Source organism: Odocoileus virginianus, chromosome 8 (assembly GCF_023699985.2).
Source record: "Odocoileus virginianus isolate 20LAN1187 ecotype Illinois chromosome 8, Ovbor_1.2, whole genome shotgun sequence".
Classification (NCBI taxonomy): Eukaryota; Metazoa; Chordata; class Mammalia; order Artiodactyla; family Cervidae; genus Odocoileus; species Odocoileus virginianus.
In genome coordinates this window covers 61,061,080-61,081,562 of record NC_069681.1, presented here as the reverse complement: position 1 = coordinate 61,081,562, position 20,483 = coordinate 61,061,080, and the positions used below count along the sequence as shown (strand labels likewise).

At 36.0% G+C, this 20,483-nt stretch overlaps 1 protein-coding gene across 2 annotated transcripts in view; it reads right to left on the bottom strand.

The window, feature by feature from the left end:
• Positions 1 to 17,151: 17,151 nt before the first annotated feature.
• Positions 17,152 to 20,483, bottom strand: part of DACH1 (dachshund family transcription factor 1) — a 455,863-nt gene continuing 452,531 nt past the window's right edge. For both annotated transcript variants that reach the window (XM_070471591.1, XM_070471592.1), the window contains one exon: positions 17,152 to 19,881. In XM_070471591.1, coding sequence (XP_070327692.1) covers positions 19,844 to 19,881 — 38 coding nt within the window. In that variant the 3' untranslated portion in view covers positions 17,152 to 19,843. The remainder of the gene's footprint in view (positions 19,882 to 20,483) is intronic.

The window sequence follows — 20,483 nt, the reverse complement described above, 5'->3', positions numbered from 1 at the left end:
ACTGAGTCACAAGGAGGGGAAATAGGCACAGCCTGCAGGACTTTCTGATTGCGGAGATGAAGCACAGAGTGTGAGGAGAACAAAGCAACCTGAGTTCACAGGACAGTGAAAGTGAAAGTCACCCAGTCATCTGCGACTCTGCGACCACATGGACTACACAGACCATAGACTTCTCCAGGTCAGACTACTGGAGTAGGTAGCTGTTCCCTTCTCCACGGGATCTTCCCAACCTAGGGATCAAGCCCAGGTCTCCCACACTGCAGGAAGACTCTTTACCAGCTTAGCCACAAGGGAAGCTCATTCAAAGGACAAAGTATCAGCAAAGAAAGAGATGCACAGAGAGAGACTTAGGATACCTACAGAGTATTTCTTTCGAGTTTTCAGCAACATTATGTGAGGCTGACAAAGAAACATCCACAGAATAAGATGGGACTGTACCTGAGACTCACCAGTCTATGGAAGAGTGCCTATTCCTACAAGCCAGACTCTAAAACCTACAGTTTATGCACTATTAGGTAAAGTATTCAAAGTGTCTGGTTTCAGTAGTGGGAAGTAATTCACCACTAACCAAACAGTGTTCCAGTCCTACCTAGAAAAATTCAAATTAAGATTGGAAAGAACAAAACTGTTTCTGAATAGCTTAATAGCATCTGTGCAGAAAAGAGTTAATATAGAAGTCCTGACTGCTATCCTTTGAAAGACCTGCCTACAAGGGTGACATAGACTGGCATCCAGGAAGTTAGGTTTGGGGAAGAGTTCTTACCATAAACTGATAGGAGTGACTAACTGTGCCTAAGCTGGTTGAACAAAAACATGGCTTATGCTGCACATCTTCCTTTCACTTGGGACTAGGGGATTTGGGTACTTGACGGACTGGGAGTACTTCCCTGATTGAAAATGTTTTCACTTATGCTGTCACAACTCATTGCTGGGGGCTTTATGAATGTCCTTTGTGATTCCACTCTGGGAAGACCCTTAAAAACTTGGCCCTGGTTTCCTTCAATCTCTGCCCATGTGACTTTCCTCTTTGCTGATTTTACTTTTTTTTTTTTTTTCTTTCTTCATGGTAAATTTCAAACACATGTATGACATATGTTGAGCTTTGTGTGTTTTCCTAGAGAATCATTGAAACTTTGGCTGGTTCTAAGTACTCCGGCACATCATTCAAGAACAAAATTCAAGAACCTCTATAGGAATTTAAAATATCCAGAATCTAATAAAATAAAATTCACAATGACTGGCATATAATAATAAATTATCAGGTGTGCAATGAAGCAGAAATGCTTAAAATATAAGGAGGAGAGAAACCAATCAATTTAAAATTATACAGAGCTGGTAGATCATATAATCAGAGGACAAGGGATTAAGACAGTATAGTTACATTGCATACATTCCAAAATGTTGAACATATTAAGATATGGAATGCATTTTTTAAAGGACCCAAATCAACATTCTAGAAAACAACACAAAAATGTCTGAGATAAAATGTCACTAGATGAGATTAAGAGAAGATTAAAAGTTACGGAATGGATACATGTATATGTATGGCTGAGTCCCTTTGCTGTTCATCTGAAACAATTACAACATTGTTATTTGACTATACCCCAAAATAAAATAAAAGTTTAAAAAAATAAAATAAAATTCTAAAGAAAAATTTGCCGAAAAAAAACATGGAGAGTGGGACAACTTCAAGCAGTCTAATGTACACATAGAATACTTGAAGAAGGAGAAAGGGAGAAAGAAAAGCAGTATAAGAAATAATGGCTCCAAATGTCTCAAACCTAATTTTAAAAAAACCTATAAATCAACAGATCTAAGAATGTCAACAAACCTTAAACATGAGAAATATATAAAGGAAGCTACACAAAAGTTTATCGTAATTGAATTGCACAGAACATGTAATAAAGAAAACATTTTAAAAGCATCCAGAAAGAAAAAAGAAACATTATGGACAATAAAGATAAGGACTACCACAGATTTCTTGTTAGAAACAATGTAAGTGAGAAGACAATAAAACAACAAAATCAGAATACTTTTTAAAAAAAAAATTTATTAAAAAATTTTTTTTCCATTTATTTTTATTAGTTGGAGGCTAATTACTTTCCAATATTGTAGTGGTTTTTGCCATACATTGACATGAATCAGCCATGAATTTACATGTATTCCCCATCCCGATCCCCCCTCCCACCTTCCTCTCCACCCTATCCCTCTGGGTCTTCCCAGTGCACCAGCTCCGAGTACTTGTTTCATGCATTCAACTTGGGCTGGTGATCTGTTTCACCCTTGATAATACCCATTATACAGAGTGAACTAAACCAGAAAGATAAAGACCAATACAGTATACTAACGCATATATATGGAATTTAGAAAGATGGTAATGATAACCCTATATGCAAAACAGAAAAAGAGACACAGATGTACAGAACAGACTTTTGGACTCTGTGGGAGAAGGCGAGGGTGGGATGTTTCCAGAGAACAGCATCAAAATAAAGTACTTTTAAAAAGGCTATCAATCTAGAATTTTATACTTATGGATATTTACTTCATAAATGAGAACAAAGAGGCATTTGAGACATACTAAAGTGGAAAAAGTGAAGAGGAAATAAGAAGCCTCTTGAGGAAAGTGAAAGAGGAGAGTGAAAAAGTAGGCTTAAAGCTCAACATTCAGAAAACTAAGATCATGGCATCTGGTCCCATCACTTCATGGGAAATAGATGGGGAAACACTGGAAACAGTGTCAGACTTCATTTTTCTGGGCTCCAAAATCACTGCAGATGGTGATTGCAGCCATGAAGTTAAAAGATGCTTACTCCTTGGAAGGAAAGTTATGACCAACCTAAATAGCATATTAAAAAGCAGAGACATTACTTTGCCAACAGAGGTCCCTCTGGTCAAGGCTACAGGTTTTTCCAGGGGTCATGTATGAATGTGAGAGTTGGAATGTGAAGAAAGCTGAGCCTGGAAAAATTGATGTTTTTGAACTGTGGTGTTGGAGAAGATTCTTGAGAGTCCCTTGGGCTGCAAGGAGATCCAACCAGTCCATCCTAAAGGAGATCAGTCCTGGGTGTTCATTGGAAGGACTGATACTGAGGCTGAAACTCCAACACTTTGGCCACCTCATGCAAAGAGTTGACTCATTGGAAAAGACTCTGATGCTGGGAGGGATTGGGAGCAGGAGGAGATGGGGAAGACAGAGGATGAGATGGTTGGATGGCATCATCAACTCAATGGATATGAGTTTGAGTAAACTCCGGGAGTTGGTGATGGATAGGGAGGCCTGGCGTGCTGTGATTCACGGGGTTGCAAAGAGTCAGACATGACTGAGCGACTGAACAGAACTGAAAGTAGAAAAAAAATAATAATAACCAGCAGACACACACTAAAAGAAATGTTAAAGGAAATCCTTTGGGCTGAAAAAAAATGATACTGGCTAAAAAAAAGGCTTGCCAAAGAATGAAGCTAATAGGAAATGATAACTCTGTAAGTAAATATTAGACATTTTGTCTCATTGTTTAAGTAGAATGTAGTTGACTGCTGGTTAATAACATAGGCTGTGATACACCATATAGCAATAATAATATGGAGATCAGTAAGAAAGTAAAAATTCTTTTGTAACATTCTCATATTTTACATAAAAAGATAGGTAAATTATCCACTGTTTTTAAGTTCTATAAGAAAAAAAGAAAAAGGAGGATGGTAAAAAGGAAAGGAAGAAGGGAGGCAGGGAGATAAAAGGAAAAGGGAAGAAAAAAATTAAATATTGCATTAGATCATGCTTGACTTGATCAAGAATAATAGCAAAATAGAATTGTAAATGCTCAAAAAACATCAATAGATTCTGGTAACATGCTGATGGAAAAAAAAAATGTGTTCTCTTTCAAATTAGATAATCCTAAAAAATGATAAAGAAGATAAAACTTTGTTATACCATCAATAAGACATGACATTTGGATATATATTTTTTATTATGGGTTTATATATGTAAATATTATCTCAAATATTTTCAATGTGAAAAGGTACATATTAATGTTATACATATTCATTATCTTTTCTAGAATTGCAATCAACATACAATATTTATATCCTAGTCTTTTATTTTATTATAACATGTATGTTCCTGAGGTCTACAATTGTTTTGGATATCTTAATAATAGTGATTAGTATTATCTTAATAACAGTAATTGACATTGTTCAATAAATATTGTATTCTTGAAGTTACACTAAGAATTTTACACATTGCATTAATTCCTTATAAGAGAACATAGTATAGAATGTTTAACAGCTGTTAATTAATTGATTAATGTTTGTAAGTACAAGTTGTATTTTAGGAGTTTGACAATTAACTTTTACATAGTAAGTATTAATTTCTGGTAATAATAATCCAACATACTGAAACAGCCTTGTTACAAAATCTAAACCAGCAAATGCTGGATTAAATATTTAAAACATAGCTGTGTCACTCTGATTCAGAATAAAAGAGAAGACCTTCAGAAAGTGTCCAAGAGTGGAAGACCTAGTTTATCTATGTTGTTGTTCATTGTTCACTCACTCAATTGGGTGAAACTGTTTGCAACCCCATGGACTGCAGCACACCAGGCTTCCCTGTCTTTCACAATCTCCTGGAGTTTGCTTAAACTTACATCCTTTGAATTGGTGATGCCATCCAACCACCTTATCCTCTGTCATCCCCTTCTCCTCCTGCCTTCAATCTTTCCCAGCCTCAGGGTCTTTTCCAATGTGTTTGCTCTTTGCATCAGATGGCCAAAATATTGGAGCTTCAGCTTCAGGATCAGTCCTTCTAACAGATATTCAGGGGTTGATTTCCTTTAGGATTGATTGGCTTGATCTCCTTGCAGTCCACAGGACTCTCAAGAGTCTTCTCCAAAACTACAGTTCAGAAGTATCAATTATTTGGCTCTCTGCCTTCTTTATGATTTAACTTTCACATCCATACATGTCTACTGGAAAAAACAAAGCTATGGTTAATCTTTGAGCCACCTACAAATGCATGGTGACAGAGCTTCAGCTTCAGTGGTCATGATTATTAGGGGTAAGAAATAAAATTAGACTGGAGAATTTACCATAAAGCTAGAATTCAAATGAATATATGCTCAATGAAAAGGTTCAAATAAAAAAGACCAAAGGCAGATGTCAGAAAAAAATTTTTATTAGCTGTGGCCCTGGGTAGAAAAGGAAACTTTATTTGAGAGTTCAGGAGAATCAGGTTTACCCTGATATCTTTGGAAATTATTACTCAAAGTTACACTATCCCTGTGAACTAAGAAACTACAAGTTAGGAATTTTAAGTTAAGTTAAATTAAACTTAAGTGTCTCAGATACTTGGCATAAGTAAATAAAATTCTTTCATGCAGTACTACATTCCCAAACCTGATTTTTTATTATTCCCACAAAGTTTTAACAAACAAGGATTCAGCCTAATTTTTTAAAAAATTATTATGAAATAAAACTTTACAGGAATAAGACAAGGGTGCCCAATGTCACCACTACTATTCAACATAGTTTTGGAAGTTTAAGCCACAGCAATCAGAGAAGAAAATGAAATAAAAGGAATCCAGGTTGGAAAAGAAGAAGTTAAACTCTCATGGTTTGCAGATGACATGATCCTCTACATAGGAAACCCTAAAGACACCACAAGAAAATTACTGGAGTTAACCAATGAATATAGTATACTTGCAGGATATAAAATGAATACATAGAAGTCCTTTGCATTCCTATACACTAATGATAAGAAAACAGAAAGAGAAATTAAGGAACAATCCCATTCATCATTATCATGAGAAGAATAAAATACTTAGGGATAAATCTACCTAAGGAAACAGAAGACCTATATATAGAAAACTATACAACACTGATGAAAGAAATCAAAGATGACACAAATAGATGGAGAAATATACCATGGTCATGAATTTGAAGAATCAATACAGTGAAAATGAGTATACTATCCAAAGCAATCTATAGATTCAATGCAATCCCTATCAAGCTACCAAAGGTATTTTTCACAGAAATAGAAAAATAATTCCACAATTTGTATGGGAATACAAAAAAAAACTCTAATAGCCAAAGCAAACTTGAGAAAGAAGAATGGAACTGGAGGAATCAACCTGCCTGACTTCAGACAATACTACAAAACTACAGTCATCAAGACAGTATGATAGTGGCACAAAGACAAAAATATAGATCAATGGAACAAAATAGAAGGCCCAGAGATAAATCCATGCACCTATGGACACCTTATCTTTGACAAATGAGGCAAATATACAATGGAGAAAAGACAGTCTCTTTAACAAGTGGTGCTGGGAAAACTGGTCAACCATGTAAAAGAATGAATCTAGAACACTTTCTAACACCAATCACAAAAATAAATTCAAAATGGATTAAAGATCTAAATGTAAGACCAGAGACTATAAAACTCCTAGAAGAAAACATATGGAAAAACACTCTCTGACATAAATCACAGCAGGATCCTCTATGAACCACCTCCCAGAGGAATAGAAATAAAAGCAAAAATAAACAAATGGGACCTAATTAAACTTAAAAGCTTTTGCAGAACGAAGAAAACTATAAGCAAGGTGAAAAGACAACCTTCAGAATGGGAGAAAATAATAGTAAATGAAGCAACTGACAAAGAATTAATCTCAAAAATACACAAGCAGCCCATGCAGCTCAATTCCAGAAAAATAAACAACCCAATCAAAAAATGGGCCACAGAACTCAACAGATATTTCTCCAGAGAAGACATACAGATGGCTAACAAACACATGAAAAGGTGCTCAATATCACTCATTATCAGAAAAATGTGAATCAAAACCACAATGAAGTACCATCTCATGCCAGTCAGAAATGCTGCTATCAAAAAGTCTACAAACAATAAATGCTGGAAAGGGTTTGGAGAAAAGGGAACACTCTTACATTGTTGGTGGGAATGCAAACTAGTACAGCCACTATGGAGAACAGTGTGGAGATTCCTTAAAAACCTGGAAATAGAACTGCCATATGACCCAGCACTGGGTATACACACTGAGGAAAACAGAATTGAAAGAGGTACGTGTACCCCAGTGTTCATTGCAGCACTGTTTATAATAGCCAGGACATGGAAACAACCTAGATGTTATCAGCAGATGGATTGATAAGAAAGCTGTGGTACCTATACACAATGGAATATTACTCAGTCATTAAAAAGAATGCATTTGAATCAATTCTAATGAGGTGGATGAAACTGGGACCTATTATACAGAGTGAAGTAAGTCAGAAAGAAAAAATACCAATACAGTATATAAATGCATATATATGGAATTTAGAAAGATGGCAACAATGACCCTATATGCGACAAAGCAAAAGAGACACAGATATAAAGACCAAACTTTTGGACTCTGAGGGAGAAGGCGAGGGTGGGATGATTTGAGAGAATAGCATTGAAACATGTATATTACCATATGTGAAGTAGATCTCCAGTCCAGGTTCAATGCATGAAACAGGGCACTCAAAGCTGGACCAACTCAAAGTTGGTCCCTCTCCAGGACCAACCGAGAGGAATGGGATGGGGAAGGAGGTGGGAGGGGGTTTCAGGATGGGAGCACATGTACACCCATGGCTGATTCATGTCAATGTATGGCAAAAACTACCACAATATTGTAAAAGAATAAGCCTCCAATTAAAATTAATTAATTAATTAAATTTTAAAAGAGAAAAAAAGAAAAAATGAAAGACTTTAGAGAGAATCAGAAATAGAATGAATGCAAAATCAGACCTCAATAGTACTAGATACTGAATTATTAGAAACAGAATTAAAATGTAATATACATATATATCTCAGTGAAGGTGTTAGTCACTCAGTCTTGTCTGACTCTTTACTATCCCATGGACTGTAGCCTGCCAGGCTCCTCTCTCTATGGGATTCTCCAGGTAAGAATACTGGAGTGGATTGCCATTCCCTTCTCCAGGGGATCTCCCAGATCCAGGGATTGACCCTAGGTCTCCTGCATTGCAGGCAGATTCTTTACTGGCTGAACCACCAGAGAACCCAAGGCATCCAGTCCCATCACTTCATGGCAAATAGATGGGGAAATAATGGAAACAGTGACAGACTTTATTTTCTTGGGCTCCAAATTTACTTCAGATAGTGCCTGCAGCCACAAAATTAAAAGACACTTGCTCATTGGAAGAAAAACTATGACAAACCTAGACAGCATATTTAAAAGCAGAGACACTGCTTTGCTGAAAACTGTCTGTATAGTCGAAGTTTCCAATAGTCATGTATGGATATGAGAGTTGAACCATAAAGAAGGCTGAACACTAAAGAAATGGTGCTTTTGAACTGTGGTGTTGGAGAAGACTCTTGAGAGTTCTTGGACTGCAAGGAGATCCAACCAGATAATCCTAAAGAAAATCAACCCTGAGTACTCATTGGAAGGACTGATTCTGAAGCTCCAATACTTTGGCCACCTGATGTGAAGAGCTGACTCATTAGAAAAGATCCTGAAGCTGGGAAAGATTGAAGGCAGAAGAAGAATGGGATGACAGAAGATGAGATGGTTGGATGGCATCACTGACTCAATGGATATGAGTTTGAGCCAGCTCTGGGTGATGGTGAAGGACAGGGAAGCCTGGCATGCTGCAGTCCATGGGGTTGCAGAAAGTTGGACTTGACTGAGTGACTTAATAACAACAATATCACAATACATAAAGAAACAAAAGTACCAAACACATAAAGAAAAAATATCAAGAATGACTAAGAAGATTTGAAAGATACCAAACAGAATTTCTTAAAAGTATAGTTACTGCCATCAGAAATTATATGAAAGTTTTAAATAGCAAACTGTAAACTTAGGTTGAGTGACAACTTTGAAGCAAAGTTAAAGAAATGGCATATATGTATGAAGACTAAGAAATCTAGAAGTTAATAGAAAAGTCTGACTTAGAACTAAATTAGGATTTAAGGAAGTTGTTAGAAAATATTAAAAATAGAAGCATTATTTGGAGACATAATGGCTTAGAATTTTCTAACTTAAATAAAAACACCCCCTCAATTATTTGGGAAGATATATGTTCCCAAATATACTAAATAGAAATAGTTTGTACTTATAAACACTATATTCAAGCTTCAAAGCAACAGATGAAAGTTATTAAAAGCACTCAGAGGGCAAAGACAAATTGCCTACAAAGAACAATGTTCAAACCACCTTACCATTATAACAATGAATACCAGAAGTCAGTGTAATATAAAAACTGTGAAATAAAGTTATTTTACAACCAACAAAAAATAAATGTTGTTTTGCAACCTTGAGAACTCCTCTGGTATAGTCTGAAACTGGTCCCCATACACTAAAGATGAAGACAGACCAAAGAAAAAGGCGAGCCACTCCAAATTGGTAGGTATGTATTTTGATAATGGAATTTACTTACGTGGTGCCTTGGGTGACTACAACTCAAGTAGGTCTAGGGACCTCCCTGGTGGTCCATTGGTTAAGGATCCTCTTTTGGACTTCCCTGGTGGCTCAGATGGTAAAGAGTCTGCCTGCAGTGCAGGAAACTTGGGTTCAGTCCCTGACTTAGGAAGATCCCCTGGTGGAGGAAACAGCAACCGAATCCAGTATTCTTGCCTGAAAAATCCCATGGATGGAGAGTCCATGGGGTCACAGAGTCAGACATGATTGAGTGACTTAGACTTTTCAAAGCAGGGGAAGTGGGTTTGATCCCTGATCAGGGAACTAATATCACACATGCTGCAGGGTGACTAAGCCCACATACTATAACTAGAGAGCCTGTGTGCTGCAACTGTTAATTCTAAGTACATGAGCTATAGGGCCACGTTCCTCAACTAGAGAAATTTCTGTGGACCACAATGAACATCTGCCCTGAAGCACCATAAAGAAAGGCCCAGCATATCCAAAATTAAAAAGACAAGTAGGTCTTTGCACTCACAACCAGAATCTTAACAGTTATACAGAGACCTTAACCAAATTCAGTAATATACTTAATTCAAATGATCACAACAACACCTTACTGAACCCTAGGTTGGGGGTTGGATTATCCAAGGAGTTCACTGGTGCCATCATTTGTTTCAACATAAGCAGACTCATCAGGTCTGGACTCACGATAGTCTGTTTGGATAATGGCACAGGTGTTTCTTTGTGAAGCAGTGGTAATGTCCAAGAAGGTTCAATTTTGGAGGACAGCTTTTCTTATTAGAGATATTTCAGTGCTATTAAGGACAGACTTGGAGAAGGAAATGGCAACCCACTCCAGTATTCTTGCCTGGAGAATCCCATGGGAAGAGGAACCTGGCTAGCTACAGTCCATAGAGTCACAAAAGTCAGACACAACTTAGTGACTAAACCATCACCACCACCAAGGACAGACTTTCTTGGTTCTCATTAAGGCCTGCTGGGTGGCTTTTGTAAGGGTTATAATGTCCTCCAGGTCAGCGAAAAGAATAAAGATGATGGCCAAATGACCGTACCAATGGGAAACAGAGCATGCTCCCCTGGCCTTGAGAACAGGAAGATGGCACTTTAGGAAATTGACCTGTTTGCATATATTATACATTAGTGGGGGAGGGAGCACTGTCAGGAGTGAGGAGATGGAGTACGGGATGGGATATGCCAGACGAGGGCATGCATCTTCTCCCCTCTTTGGTGAGTGTTCCATTCCAGGTGTAATAGGTTTCAGCATGCTCAGCTCATAGTAGGCCAAGATGTCAGAGAGAACTCAGCTGTTATCCCTTATACAGGGGTGCAGGGTAACTCAACCACCCCAGTGGGCTGTTCCATTACAAATTCTGGTAGAGAATATCTTCCCCAGCTGTGACTGGATGAGGTTTTATCAACAATGTAGCATGATGATCCACCGTGAGAAATGGAGCAATGGTGGTTTCTTGTGAGTTCCATAACTTCATAGTGTTGATCTTCTCAGCAGGCATCTCCAGTCTGGCATGTGGAGCAATAGTCCTTACTGATTACTCATTTGAATGTTTGGAAGCTGGAGATAGTATGTTAGTCCCTAGGCCAAGGTGGTTTTACCTGGTAGTCATGTAAGTTGCTGCTTTGATATTCTACTCTTCCTTTCTACCAAACCTCCTGCTTCAGACTATGGGAGAGACAAAGCCTCCATTCAATGTCATGTTCTTTAGCCCAGTCTTGCACAGCATGACCTTTAAAATATGACACTAATCACTGTTTATTTTACCAGGGCATTTGTGCATTGTACTCTGCATCTCTAATACCATAATGGTGCAAACTGGTTATACAGTGTCCACACAAGCAAGGGCACATTTAGAACCCTCAATCAGAGGGAGAGGACCAACATAAACAATTTTCCAGTTTCTCACTGATTGGGAACTCTGGTGGGTGGTGCCAGATTCATTTGGCTGTTGTCTTTGGCTTTGTTTAGAGTCTAAAACAATACTTTCTATTATAGCATTAACCAAATCACTGTATTTCAAAGGCAATCTGGCATTCTTGACAATACCCCATCCTAACCATGCACTGTGCTAGCTGCTTTTCTATGTACTTTGCCTGTTGTGTCTATTGAAGTGTTAGTTGGTAGGATCCATATGTAGGCTAAGGCTGGTATGCACTAGCAGATTGAAACAGAGAGGACAGTCTCAGTCTCTTGCAAGATAGCCCAACTTTATTTCCACATATTTTGACCTCACGGGGTTTAATCATGATCATTTACCCATCAGCTTCTCATTGTCCAAGTCATAGAGTTAATCCCTTTAGAACAACTCAATTATTAACGCAAAGAGCAATGGCCCAGGCTTTTGAGTGATCACCAATCAAACTGCTTTGAATTCAGCCCATGGACTCCTGCAGTTTCTGTTTCCATCCGGATGGTATAGATGTTGAACTGAATAACAGCTGCAACCCACGTGGGCAGGTTGCCCCAATTTGACCCAACTCTGTACCTGCATCAGAGGCAATGTCACCCACTCCCTCTCTACAGGCCACAGGGGCTGTCAGAGGGACAGCAGTGGGGACATTTGAAGGCTCTACATTCTCTACAAGGCCAGGTAGCAAGCACATTTCTCTCTCTGTGTATGTATATTTATACTTCTGATTATGGAGAACCCTGACTAATACAGAGGGAGGGAGAAAGGTTAGTGATTTTAGCTGTAAAAAGATAGCATGAGGTTTGTTCTCTACTTCTGTGTCTCTATTCTGCTTTGAAAAATAAGACCATTTACAGAAGAAACTGGGCTTCTCTGCTGGCTCAGACAGTAAAGAATCCACCTACCACGTGGGAGACCTTGGTTTGATCTCTGGTTGGCAAGATATCCTGGAAGAGGGCATGGCAACCCACTCCAGTATTCTTGCCTGGAGAATCCCCAATGTCAGAGGAGCCTGGCGGGCTACAGTACTCGGAGTCACAAACAGTTGGACGCAATTGAGTGACTAAGCACACACAGAAGAAGCTAACACAGCAATGTAAATTAACTATTCTCCAATAAAAATTAATTTAAGAAATAGCATGAGGCATCCCTATGATGGAAATATTTTATATCTTGACTGTAGTGGTGCTCGTAGTAATCTATACTTGTGATAAGATTGTGCAGAACTAAACATACATACACACACAAATAAGTGCATATAATTCTGCTGAAATCTGAATAAAGTCTGTAGATGTTATCAAATCTATTTTTCAGTTTTATTACTATACTATATTTATGTAAAATGTGATCCTTGAAGAAAATGTGTGGTGGATATGGGATGCCTCTTTGTTAATTCTTATAATTGCATTTAGTTTATAATTATCTCTAAAAATTTAAAGTAATTTTAAAAATTTAATCAATTAATGAATGAAATGGATACCATATTCTAAGGTAAGATGCAAGGTCATCAGGCAGAACTTGCAAATAGTTATCTAAAAACTAATTTTCTGGCTTCAGCTGTCCATCCACCTACAAATTATAAAATCAATTAAAGAAATGAGGTGAATAATTGAAGTAAAAATGTTTCTGAGGGTTGTGGATTGTTCCAGGTTCAATTCCCTCCAATCACCCATAGAGGGTGAAGGGTGTCTGTCTCTCATCTAAAGTCTAGAGAAGAGACCTCAAGAGGACCAGAGTGTCTGAAGCTATTGGACACAGAGGACAAGTGTCTATCTCAGGTTGGAATTTCACCTGGTAGGAACAATGAAAATTCAGTAGATAAAAGAGGACACCTAAGTAACCTGCCCAAATTAGAGGTACATTTGGCTGCACTGAAGCAACTGTAAGTGAAAAAACTCCCCAGGGATGATGTGGTGTCCCCAAAACCTGGAGATATCTTTAAATACTTGTCAAATCTAGATGCTAAAGCATCATTTATGTTGGTCAATTAAGAATTTTCTACTACTCCCATCTTGGGGTAGAAACCCATTTCAACCCTAAAAATACATTGTTCTATTAGATTATTTGCCTATAGGATTTTTTTTTTTAAATCAGATTCTGCATTCTTGTTCAGTTCTGCTTGTAGTGCTGGGAACTCCACTTTCTAAGACTTTGCCCATATTCATTTAGATGCTGAAATGTACCTATTGTCGTATAGCAGCTATCTGTGGGAGAGATATAAGCAAAGCCTGTGAAGCATGTACTAAGAAGCATCAAAATGTATTAATTAGGAACCAAAAAATATTGATCATAAAGAAACCCAGTTACATAACAACCAGATGGACTTAAATAAAAGATCCATCTGTATGGGAGCACATTTTCCTTTGTAAATCTAACAAGATGAATTAGTAAGAGAAGGGCTGAGTGGTTATCAACTCAGCTCCTCACACTTGGAATAGAATTTAACAGTGCGATTTCTAAAATGCAAATGTTGAGGGGGGAGGGATCAAGTAGGACTTTCAGATTAACATATACACATTACATATATATATATATATATAATATAAAGTAAATAGTCATCAAGGACCTACTATATAGCACAAGGAATTCTACTCAATATTCTGTAATAGCCGGTATGGGAAAGGAATCTGAAAAGAAAATATATGTATATTTTTATGTATAATGGAGTCACTTTGCTGCACTCCTGAAAATGAACATAACATTGTCAATCAGTGATACTCCAATATAAAAGAAAAATTAAATTAAAAACAAATTCAAAAAACTTAATATTTACCATTTCAGTCTCTACTTAAAAAATAAAGATTTGAAATATATTACTGACGAGAATACACTCAATACAAAGAAAATGGAGATGCATCATGCTAGAGATGTATCAACTAACTCATCTTTATCTGTAGTAGTGGACCAAGTTTGGCCCAGAATTAGCATTGTTAAAAGAACAACCAAAGTACCTCAGAGAAGATGGAAACTACTAGCAAAGTATCTGATGAATTATCCAAAAGTATTTACTTTTTTATCAGAAAGCTAATCTTACTACAGCATTGAACTCCATTGTGATTTATCTACACTGTTGTTAAGGGTATATATTGTTACAACATTTTTAGTGGTTGCTCCTGGTATCATGTTCCACATGCAAAACTTATCACAGTCTGTCTTGAATGACATTTTACCAGTACAAACAAAGAGTAGAAACATTACTCCTCTCACACAACTTTATACTTCCCCATTTACAAAATTATTTGTTTAAAATATTCCTTTCCCCCACACTGAGACTCACACCACAATGTGTCATAAGTTTTTCTCTCACAAATCTGGAGTCTCTCCAAAGAGAAGGGCTTAGGACAGCTTCTCAAAAATTGAATCATAGGAATGAAAATCCGAAGAGTTCTCCCCAAATGGATTGGACTGTGAAAAATGTTCAAACTGAAGTTATTCAGAAGGAAGAAGTCTCAGTGATGATTGAAATGAAAGTTTTATTTCCTTGTGTACTTAGTCTGAAGTCATATTAGCCAATAATTTTATTTAGAAACAATAATGTGACTTCCACTGTATCTGATAGAACTGCAAATTCATATTCAATTTAGCATTAAGTTAACAATGCTGAAATTACTTTTAAAATGCATGTTAATTATTTACAGATTTTAGATCATTTTAATGCTTTTACAGAAATATTAGCTGGCTTTTGTAGTGCCTGTACAGTTCACAAGGGACCCCACTCACTCGAGCTACCTGTCAACCCCATTGCAGAAGACCTGCTAGTCACTTTCTATGTGTTACTTGCTACCCTCCCAGACAGTGATCTTCAATCTGGCTGCTTATTAGAATCATCTGAGGAACCTAAAAATCCTGATGCTGCAGCCCCAAACCCCAGAAATTCCAATTTAATTGGACACAGTAGTTTCTCAAATTCCCCAAATGCATGTATTGCGGTACCTAGCTAACTTACTGCCACATGCATTGACTTGAAACAATCAGAACTCAGATAATCTAGCTTAGGACAGAGAGAAAATGACTGGTTTGCCTCGATGGGTGGGATCTTATGCTCCTGAATAACAGAGGCATCAAGAGGAACATGTATGCCTGCAATGAGGGGAGAAAGAAGCGGAGTCACTGAGAGGAGCAGAAGAATGGGAGGGCGATTCACGAGGGAGGGGACATACGTATACTTACGGCTGATTCATGTTGATGTGTGGCAGAAACCAACACAATACTGTAAAGCAATCATCCTTTAATTAAAAATAAATAAATTAAAAGAAACACAAAGTTTGTGAGGATTGGCAAGAAGAGTGATGTGATTGAAATACATGAAAAGTAGCAGAAAAAGAATAACTATTATGGTATTTTACATAGAGGGAAATATATCCTTCTCAATCTCTGCAGAATTGTCTGACCTGCGAACTGTCTTGTATTAGTCACTAGAAAGTGAATGCACAAAATGGATATAGATTGTTTTCACTTATTAAGAAGGCATCTAAGTCAATATCCTCTTAACACTAGTTCTACATCCATGGCAGACTAGGAGACACTCAGTGACTCTTCTCTTGCTGAAAGTAAGACTTCCTATTCCAACAAAATTATAAGCTCCTCTGGGGCAAAGCTATGTTTTCATTCATTACAACATTTAGCACTGTGCTTTCTGCAGAATGAGACTTTATTAATGAATCTGTATAAAGGAATAAATGAGGATCAGTTCAGCTTTTATATACCAGTTGTACATATGAAAGATAAATGTTAGCACCAAGCCTACACATGAAGAAAAGTGATATATTTACAATGTCATTTGCAATGTTTTAATTCTATTAACATCTCTACTCCCCATATTGTAAAAATGCAATCCATGTAAATTTTATTTATAATTTACTCTCCTCTAGTAATAAATAACTTTTGTTCATATTGTAAATTTGCTAGTGCCAATGAAAACACATGGGGGGAAACCTTAAATCATCACCAAATTCCGCTAACATCCACAGGCCATATGATATTCTAATACAAGTCTTACCAACATGAACCTGTGAGGACAGAAGACAAAAATGTGTTTGTAGTGGTCATATAAACATTTGAGGTTTTTATTAGGGATCTATCACTATTTGTTAATTCATTGAAATAATTTCTTTAGACAGAAAAAAATCATTTTCCATTCTTTTGGGAATGTTTGGAGTATTCACAGAGTATCTGTGATTTCTTTAAGTGCTGCATTTTGGACTGATTAAAACTTTTATATTATTAAAGGCTATTGGAATTGCAAAACTTTTATATTATTAAAGGCTATTGGAATTGCAAAGTTTCTAAAAGCATTTTTTTCCAATGATAGAGAGTAAAAACAAAGCACTGAATTAGAGTTACAAATCTACACTCCTATAGATATGGGAATAATATATTTTGTTCCATCAACATGTCTCCTTTACATTATTCAGCACAAAGCTTTGTGAAATAAGAATCATGGGAATATAAGAATATAAAGGAAAAAGGTACAAATAACAGCTTCATAAACTGAAAAATGTACATAAATAAATCATGTATATGTGGGCAGTTTGCTTAGCTGGCAAGAAACAAAATATGGAAAATCTGCTTGTTAAACAATAACTACAGAGTGTGCTTTTATGATGTTTTTCACCGCAGTAATTCATATTAGAGATAGAAGCAGTTGCATGTTAAATAAAATCATTGAGCATTGTTCCCTTCATATTGTAAAGAGCTGACTTATGTTGTTTTTAGATGCCTCCCATTAGAAAGTAAATATTCCTTCAATGCTATGCATTTCACAAAATTTAATAAAGATGAACTATAAATAAAGTCACTGGGAGATTTCAGACAGTTTTATTAGGAGATTGTTGAAAAGAAAAAGAAAATTAAATACAATAACAGTAAACGTGGTTCTCACATTGAAACCAGGCTCAAAGAACTAGGCTACCATAGAAAAATTTCCAATTCTTGCATTATGATGTAAAAACAGATTTTTGTACAGATTTTGTACAACAAAATTCGTAATAACCTTTTATCATTTTTAGAAAACTTTAAATATATAGATAAAAATAGACAATTTTCATAGGTCCTACATGAAGATGAGTATGGTCTGTTTCAAGGGCTTGCATAGAGCGCAAATGTGGTTATAATATAGAACAACTAGACATTAATAATTTTAGGATTACAAAAGCATGGAAACCATAAAATGGACACAATTTTACTTGTTTAAACCAAAAAATGAATTTTAAACCAACCTGTATAACTAATAAAGGGGAAAAAACTTAAGTTACAGACTTAAAATAACATTTCTTGACTTGTAATATTTACAACATGTTAGTAAGATTCTCTCTTAGCATATAGCTGATAGCTTTTTTTTTTATTCCTTTCTAAAATTTCCTTTTATGGTGAACCAAACACTAAAGCATTCTCAAAGGTCTGGAAAATATGTATTTTAAAACTATTTAACCTACTTAACAGGTGACTCTATGCAAGAAGCAGAGCAATGGCTGATTACTACTTTATGGAAGTTGTGGGCTTTTAAAAAAAAGCTTTCAAAAAATGTATGATTCAAAAGGTTGCCACAAGTCCCTCTGATTTTAAGTGTTATAATCCTTTAAAGACTGCATACAGGGAAAAGCAAGAGATACATACAACAAGGAATAAAATCTCTTGTGTTCAAATAACAAAAGATGTTTATGGAAGAACTATGCTTAGAAAACCAAGTTTCTATAAACTTGGTTTCTATAAAGCACTTAATAACAGTGTTTTAAATAAAAATATTGCTCCCTTTTAAGCAAGCTAAAAATAGGAACTGCATATATAACCTTTTAATTGTATTAAAAATGGCCTTAGCTGGTTAATAGCGAGCTACACAAAAGAAATATGTTTCAGTATTGCAAGGAAGACCTAAAAACTATAGAAGCTTAGTGCCAGTGTATCTATAATGTTAGTTTCTTATCCAAATCATTAATAGCCAATGAGAACTATCTTTAAACATTTTTAAGCTAGTTTCCTTGGCCATTTAAGATTTTGCTATTTATGGTAATAAATAATATTACGATCATAAAATTTTAAGATGACAGCAAAATCATAAAATGTCCAGCAACTGTACTGACTCATGATTTCAGTCTTTAAAGGTGTAACTCCAAGTATGTAAAAACAAAGAGAAGGTAACTTCAGCATGTAGTAAGCACTGTTTGCAGCTTGACTTCCAGTTATCTGCACAAAAGTGAAAACACATATGGTAACTCTCAAGAAGACAGTGAAAATAACACATAGGCACCCTTCCCTCTGACCAGGGTGGGAAGCACAACACATTTGAACTTTATCACTCAGCGCTACATGGTATTGGACTGATACATCAAGGATCAAGAGTTTGTTAGGTTTTGTCTTTCAGCAACATTAACATAATATGACATTAACATATAAAAATATTTCTGGTGTTTTGATTTACTATTCAGCCACAATCCATTCTCAATAGTGCAGTTTGGGGCACTAACTAGGGTTCAATATACAAATAAAAGTGGCTGACACAGAGTTCTGTTGTCACCAGATGCATAAGATCTCATTCATTAATACTGTGACTCCAGACAAATATTTACATGCCTGCATGCGTTAAAACCAGAAAGGTGTCTTTCTGACCAACAGGGTGACAAAACATATTTTCTAAAATTTTCATTTTCCTAAACTCTAGTATACTACTGCATACATAATACCTTCCTTGTATGTTTTATGTTTATATACTGTACATGTGACCAACAGTTTGAAGAAGAAGCATCCTGATCATTTTAAGTTCTATATACCACTACCAGTTTGGAATGAAAACATGTTACATTTATATATATTTTACGGTAAAAAGACCTTCAGTGAAACCTTTTGGCTTATATCCAATGCTTCTTTTCAGATATGCAAAATGTTATTTCACGGGGCTGTTGTCAATATCCATTTGTTGGTCTTTTGGAAAGTACGTGAGACAAAAATCTTCCGGAGAAAAACCACATTTAGAGAGTTTAAAATAGAATGTAACAGAATATTATTCTGTGATTTACTGATTTTTTTAGGAATCCTCTATGTCCTCTACAAGCTCATTTCCAAGTGTCCTTGCTGGTTTCTGGAGGACATAATTCTGTAAGTCTAGGTGACCAGTGCTACAAGAGTCTTGATGTGCTCAGATACAGAATTTTCAGAAGAGGAAAATGGTTCATTCCATTAAAAAAACAAAGGTAGGTCTCATTCAGACCTGCTTTTAAACTGTATACAAGTGTCCAGCAGCAAAGTCGCAGTTATTAACTGTATGAAGTTTGATACTTGTACATTTACAAACATTCTCAGGTCTCTGGTATGAACCACAGATGAAAATCAATAAAGGAAAACCTTTTTTTGTAGAATACTTAAACTTTTAAAGAACATTAATACACAAAATTGAGGAAGTTCCCTTAAAAGGACTTTATTTTTTTCCAAACTTTCCAATGATGAATGTCTGACTGCAGAGTTCTTTACTATAACATGGGTTTCTTCAACAGGAAAGATTCAGTACATGACAGTAGTTTTCAAATACAGTCTTCCATCTAAAAATGAACAAGAAAAAATTATTATATGACATCTTGGAGACAAATGTGAAAATAAAAACTATGCAACCTGATATAAAATTTGTGGGTTTTACTCTATCTTCACTTATTTAGGAAGCAACATTTTTCACATATTCTCAAAGTTAATTTCATAATTACATTGAGTTTATATGTTTGAAAAGAATACAACATTTCATAAATTCTCATAAATATATATTTGCTATTTTGATATCAGTACAGAGCACTCAGAAAATAGGTAAGAGTATGTGTGTGTATTTTACTGATATGCAAAGCTAGTTGATTTCTGTTGAATGACAATTACTTCCTCCAGCTTGCAGAACCAATTTTTTTTCTGAATGCACTCAGATATATCTCCATTATGAAAGCCTGAGCTCCCGTCTTACTCCTTAGAGGTCTTGTTAAACATACTATGTAATGCAACTCATGTGCATACTTGTTGCTATTTATATGAAAGTCATCCAGGTTATTTCATCAATATCAATGAACTATAATCTTTCCACCTTGAAGTGAGATTAATAGAATAATAAATGTTAAGATGCAAATGTATTACTCAACTTTTACCAGTTGAGAAACACAGCTAT